At 38.8% G+C, this 7,043-nt stretch overlaps 1 protein-coding gene across 1 annotated transcript in view; it reads left to right on the top strand.

Annotated features, from left to right (window-relative positions):
* Positions 1-241: 241 nt before the first annotated feature.
* The window catches only part of LOC100338493 (amine sulfotransferase-like), a 28,167-nt gene continuing 21,365 nt past the window's right edge, over positions 242-7,043 (top strand). The window contains exon 1 of the mRNA XM_089333754.1: positions 242-389. Within this exon, the coding sequence (XP_089189880.1) occupies positions 248-389 (142 nt within the window). The 5' untranslated portion in view covers positions 242-247. The remainder of the gene's footprint in view (positions 390-7,043) is intronic.

Raw genomic sequence — 7,043 nt, 5'->3', positions numbered from 1 at the left:
CATGAAGTTTTAGGAAAAGCAATTTAACCTCTTAGTGTCTTAGTTTCCTCTTTAAAATAATGATAACAACAGCAGTATTCGATTACTGTGGTTTAAATAATGAATATATAACATGCTTGTTGTGTTATGTGAGTTGGTTTATATAAGACATTTAATTGATGTGTGGCACATTGCAGCACTCACTAAGTTTCAGTAATTGAAGAAATTGAAGAGATATTTATCTGTTTTTACTTGTAGGTGAAAAGTTATGGACAATTCACGTAAATATTTATTGAACTTCAAAGGCTATAATTTTGAACGTACACTTGTTGATATGAAAATACTGGAAAAGTTAGATGACTTTGAAATCAGAGATGATGATGTCTTCGTAATCACATATCCCAAATCTGGTAAGTTTAACGAGCAAACCATCTGGGATCAGTTTTCATTTAGGTTCGGTAAAAAATGTGTATCAGTAAGCCTTTTTCTGGATATCAACAGTAGCAGAAGCCACTGCAATTTAGTCAGAAAAGAAGTTAAATAAGCTCAAATCCCTATGGTATAAGGAAATTATCAGTGTAAACATAGTAATTTCTGATAGTAAATATGAAAAACTCAAATATTGAGTCAAGAACAGGTACTTGGTAAATGCTGACTTGTTTGATCAGGAAGAAAATGAGGGAAATATAAATTAAAAAAACCCAGATGGATTTTGTTCCTATGATGATTTTCAGTACTCTAATTACTTTGTATTTCTTTACAAAATCATGTTCAGCTAAAATAAGTACATGTTAATTTTTGTTTTGCAAAATATTATTTTTAAATAGTCCTTTTTAGAACATAGAATTATTTTTGCCATTGAAACAATGAGGTAAAGGGTTGTTTAAGCTTCTTAGGCTTTCTGGAATCTAAGTCAATGGACTAATAATAACAAAAATAACCTCTTCTTATTTTTACAAAAATGCTCTAGCCCTTCCTTTTCACACTCTGCTTTGAGTTTCTTGACTTTAATATCTTTTTCCAAATTAGTAACTATTTGCCTTGCCTCTGGATTCCTCCATCCTGTGAAAATTGTCCGTTGGATGGTTCAGTAACAACTGAAATGGTTTCTTCCTTTTCTTCCATAGATATTGCTGGCATTTCAGTTTTCTTGGTTTAAGGTCAAGCATCTCAGTAACAAAAAATGACCTTCCAGTTCTCTTTATCCTGCCCAAGATTTTGGAAAGCCACACATCAGTGCCTATGCCATCCTAAGGTGGCCTTGCTGTCTCTGGGATTGACTATAAATTGTATTAAATCTATCTTGTAGATAAATCACTTAGGCAGTAGCATTTACAAGATTTTTGGTACATCACATTCTTTTGGAACATTCACAATCACAGAAGCAAAAATCCTTAACCAAATATAAAAAAAAAATCAACTCCAGCAAGGTAAGGAAATATATACCATGATTAACAGGGATTTTTTGCAGAAATCAATATATATTAAGAACTTTAAAGGATAATTTTATTTATGTATTAGGGAGAGGGAGAGGAAGAGGGAGGAAAGGAGGGAAAGAGAGAGAGAGAGAGAGAGAGAGAGACAGAGACAGAGGGAGGGAGAGAGTGGTATTTCATCCTCTGGCTACCTCCTCAAATATCTTGAATGAGGAATCCAACTTCACAGATATAAATGTCAGCCAAGTCTCCCATTCGAGTGGCAGAATGCCAATTACTTGAGTCACATCACTGCCTACCAGGGTCTACATTAGATCTAACTCAAGGAATCTGAGGTGGGACAAGGATGTATTACTGCTAGGCTAAATGCTTCCTACTTAAAAAATTATAACTTATACCAAGAGAAAAGGAGAAAGTGCATCTTATCATGTCAATAAATGCAGACTATAATGAAATAGGGAGAAAATGGAACATCCTTCACCTGGCTAATAGAACTTACCGCAAACCCCAATAAATACCATTCAGTTATGAAACATTTGAAATATTGCATTTAAAATCAGAATCTAGGGTGAGCAATTAGCAATTTCCATGTTAGTGCATATGGGTTGATTCCTGGCTCTACCTCTTGGCCAAGTGTCCTTCTAATGAAGATCCCAGGAGGAAGGAGTGATGGCTCAAATAATTGGGTTCTTCCCACCCATGTGGGAGATCTATTTTTTCTTTTTTTAAACTTTTATTTAGTACATATAAATTTCCAAGGTACAGCTTATGGATTACAATAGCTTCCCCCCCCAATAACTTCCCTCCCACCCGCACACCTCCCATCTCCTGCTCCCTCTCCCATTCCATTCACATCAAGATTCATTTTCAATTATCTTTATATATAGAAAATCAATTTAGTAAATTTAATAAATTAAGTAAAGATTTCATCAGTTTGCACCCACACAGAACGTAAAGCATAAAATACTATTTGAGTAGTAGTTATAGCATTAAATCACATTGAACAACACATTAAGGACAGAGATCCTACATGAGGAGTAAGTGCACAATGACTCCTGTTGTTGACTTTAGCAAATTGACACTCTTGTTTATGGTGTCAGTAATCTCCCCAGGCTCTAGTCATGAGTTTCCAAGGCTTTGGAAGCCTTTTAATTTCGCCAACTTCAATCTTATTTAGACAAGCTCATAGTCAAAGTGGAAGTTCTCACCTCCCTTCAGAGAAAGGAACCTACTTCTTTGATGGCCCTGTTCTTTCTACTAGGATCTCACTCACAGAGATCTTTCACTTAGGTACTCTGTTTTTTTTTTTTTTTTTGGCCAGAGTTTTTGGCTTTCCATGCCTAAAATACTCCATGTGCTCTTCAGCCAGATTTGAATGCCTTAAGGGCTGATTCTGAGGCCAGATGTTTAGGACATCTGCGATTCTATGAGTCTGCTGTGTATCCCTCTTCCCATGCTGGATCGTTCTCTCCCTTTTTTATTCTATCAGTATTAGCAGACACTAGTCTTGTTTATGTGATCCCTTTGACTCTTTGACCTATCAGTATGATCAATTGTGAACTGAAATTGATCACTTGGACGATTGAGATGGCATTGGCACATGCCACCTTGATGGGATTGAATTGGAATCCCCTGGCATATTTCTAACTCCACCATTTTGGGCAAGTCTCATTGAGCATGTCCCAAATTGTACATCTCCTCCCTCTCTTATTCCCACTCTTATATTTAACAGGGATCACTTTTCAGTTAAATTTCAACACCTGAGAATAATTGTGTGCTAATTACAGAGTTCAACCAATAGTATTAAGTAGAACAAAAAAAAATACTAAAAGGGACAAAGTGTTAAGTTGTTCATCAACAGTCAGGACAAGGCCTGATCAAGTCACTGTTTCTCATAGTGTCCCTTTCACTTCAACAGGTTTGCTTTTTGGTGCTTGGTTAGTTGTTACCGATCAGGGAGAACATATGATATTTGTCCCTTTGGGATTGGCTTAATTCACTCAGCATGATGTTTCCAGATTCCTCCATTTTGTTGCAAATGACCAATTTCATTGTTTTTACTGCTGTATAGTATTCTATAGAGTACATGTCCCAAAATTTCTTGATCCAGTCTACTGTTGATGGGCATTTGGGTTGATTCCATGTCTTAACTATTGTGAATTGAGCTGCAATAAACATTAAGGTGCAGACAGCTCTTTTATTTGCCTCTTTAATTTCCTTTGAGTACATTCCAAATAGGGGGGTGGCTGGGTTGTATGGTAGGGTTATATTCAGGTTTCTGAGGAATCTCCAGACTGACTTCCATAGTGGCTTAACCAGTTTGCATTTCCACCAACAGTGAGTTAGTGTCCCTTTTTCCCCACATCCTTGCCGGTATCTGTTTCCGGTAGATTTCTGAATGTGAGCCATTCTAACCGGGGTGAGGTGAAACCTCATTGTGGGTTTGAGTTGCATTTCCCTGATTGCTAGTGATCTTGAGCATTTTTTCATGTTTGTGTTGGCCATTTGGATTTCCTCTTTTGAAAAGTGTCTATTGACATGTCTAAAGACATTTGTCTTTTAACTGGAGAGTTGAGGCCATTAACATTCAATGTGACTATTGATAAGTAGTAACTTTGCACTGCCATTTTCCCAAATATATTTTCTAATATATGTTTGAACTTCCTGTGATCTTTTGCTTTGAGGTTTCCTTCCTTTACCTTCTTTCATGTTGATGACCGTGTTCTGTGTTTCTGTGTGTGACACATCTTTAAGCATCTTCTGCAGGGCTGGATGTGTGGTGACAAATTCTTTCAATTTCTGTTTGCTGTGAAAGGTCTTTTTCACTTTCATTCACAAATTAGAGCTTTACAGGATATAATATTCTGGGCTGGCAGTTTTTATCTCTTAGTACCTGGACTATGTCTCTCCATTCCCTCCTAGCTTGTAGGGTTTCTGATGAGAAGTCTGCTGTGAGTCTGATTGGAGATCCTCTGAGAGTAATCTGACGTTTCTCTCTTGTACATTTTAGGATCTTTTCTTTATGTTTCACTGTGGTGAGTTTAATTACAAGGTGTTGTGGTGAGGATCTCTGTTGGTCATGTTACTAGGGGTTCTATGAGCTTCCTGTACTAGGATGTCTCTGTCCTTTTCCAAACCCGGGATGTTCTCTGCTAGTATCTCACTAAAAAGGCCTTCTAATCCTTTCTCTCTCTTTATGCCTTCACAACCTCCTAGAACCCAAATGTTGTTTTTTTTTTTTTTTAAATAGTATCCTTTAGATTCCCAACAATATTTTTAGATTTCTAATTTCCTCTTCTTTTCTTTGGTTTGACTGTATACTTTCCTGTGCTCTGTCTTCTTTTATTTATTTATTAAAAAAAAATTTTTTTTTGACTGGCAGAGTGGAAAGTGAGAGAGAGAGACAGAGAAAAAGGTCTTCCTTTTCCATTGGTTCACCTCCCAATGGCCACTGTGGCTGGTGCACTGTGGCCGGCACATCATGCTGATCTGAAGCCAGGAGGCAGATGCTTCTCCTGGTCTCCCATGCAGGTGCAGAGCCCAAGCACTTTGGCTATCCTCCACTGCACTCCCGGGCCACAGCAGAAAGCTGGACTGGAAGAGAGCAGCAACAGGGACAGAATCCAGCATCCTGAACGGGACTAGAACCCAGGGTGCTGGAGCTGCAGGCGGAGGATTAGCCTAGTGAGCCTGGCGCCGGCCATTCTGTGCTCTGTCTTCTAAGTCTGATATTCTCTCTTCTGCTTCAGTGACTCTGTTTTTAAGGCTCTTTAATGTGTTTTTCCTTTTATCTATTGAGTTCTCATTTCATTTTGATTTTTCTTCACTATCACACTTTCCTGATCTACAAATTTCTACGTTTCATTTTGATTCCTGCTTAAGATTTCATTTTCATGAGATTTTCTATCCTGTCCAGTAAGGATTTCTGTAGTTCAAGAATTTGTTTTTGAAAACTTCTAAATGTTCTTATCATAAATTTTTTGAAGTCCGTATCTTGCATTTCTATCTCATCATCTTCATAATCTTGGCTTGGAGTGTCTTGTTCATTTGGGGACTTAATATTTTCTTCTTTGTTCTTGTTTCCTCAGTTTGTACATTTGTTGTTTGGCATTGTGGAGATATTCTTTGGATTCTTCTTCCCTCGCTGTGACTGTATTAAGTGGACTGTCTGCTTTTGATGGAGCCTTAGAGGCTTGAGATGGGTGTGGCCAGAGAGCTCTGGTTCTTCAGGGTTAAGAGTGTGTCAAAGGTGACACACCCAGGTTAGACATGGTATCTCTCTCTCTCTCTTTTGATTCAGAAGGGAAGTGATTCCCATCAGCTGAGAAGAATTGAAGGTAGTCAGCTTCCAATCTCTGGCTCCTGTGGGTATAACATTCACCTGCTCTTTCCCAAGGACCACACAAAGAATCTGTTCTGCTCTCATGTGGGCTGAAATTCTCCTGCAGTCTCCCACCTGGTTGCTAAGGTTACCGAATTGTAGCATCTCTGGAGAGTACTCACATGAACTCTGTGATTTCTCTCACACACTGTCTCTTTTTTCACAGTCTCAGTTCATTAGCTCCACACATTCACTAGGTCCTCACCTCCTGTTATTTCACCACCCTCCGCAGTCAGGTTTTTCTGCTTGTCTGAGGGCGGGTGCCACCCTGAGGTCATGCAGCTTTTACATATGTCCAAAATGGCACCTGCTCTTTGTCTTGCTTGCCTTTGAGAGGTGAACGGAGAGAGAGAGACTCGTGTCCATACTGGTCTTTTTTTTCTTTCCTCTAGTTACCCTCTTGAACTTTTCCCCATGGGGCTTCAAGCCTCATTCCCTCTAGACTCCTCCTTCCGCATTCCCGTCGGTGTCTCGGGCTACTGTGGTTTGGCTCACCTTGTGTTCCAGCGTTGTTGCGTAGATTCCACGGCTGGTGTCCCGAGCTGGGGGTTCCCACGCCCTCCACGCAGGTCCCCCATGAATCACTAGTTCTGGAAGAGTTTCCTCTGCTGTTTCTTCCCCATTTATAGCTTCATTCTGGTGTGGTCAGACAAGATACATGGTATGATTTCAAGTTTTTTAAATTTTCTGAGGTTTGATCTATGGCCTAGCATATGGTGTATGCTAGAGAAAGTTCCATGCACTGATGAAAAGAATATGTGTTCTTCAACTGTGTGATGAAATGTTCTGTAGCTATCACTTAGGTCCATTTGGTCAATAGTGTAGTTTAGTGCTGTTGTTTTTTTGTTTATTTTTGTCTAGCTGAAATGTCTAATGATGAAATTCCCCCATTACCATTGTTCTGGAGTCTATGTCTCCCTTTAGGATCATTCACATTGGTTTTAATTAGCCAGGTGCCCTGGCACTGGGTCCATATTTATTTATTTATTGTAGCTCCATCTTGCTGTAGAATTGATCCCTTCATCATTACCTAATGCTTTTCTCTGTCTCTTTAAACAGTTTTCATGTTAAAGCCTATTTTGTTTGATACTAGGATGGCTATACCTGCTTATTTTTGCTTTCCATCAGCATGGAGTAACTTTTTCCATCCTTTCACTTTCAGTCTGCATGTACCTTTGTTGGTGAGGTGTGTTTGTTGTAGGCAACAAATAGATGGGCCTGTCTATATCTTTTAATTGGAGAACTTA

This window comes from Oryctolagus cuniculus, chromosome 5 (genome assembly GCF_051225735.1).
Source record: "Oryctolagus cuniculus isolate XC-2025 breed Fujian yellow rabbit chromosome 5, ASM5122573v1, whole genome shotgun sequence".
In the NCBI taxonomy this organism is placed as follows: domain Eukaryota; kingdom Metazoa; phylum Chordata; class Mammalia; order Lagomorpha; family Leporidae; genus Oryctolagus; species Oryctolagus cuniculus.
The sequence above is the reverse complement of the archived record's forward strand: the minus strand, read 5'-3'. Positions and strand labels throughout refer to the sequence as shown.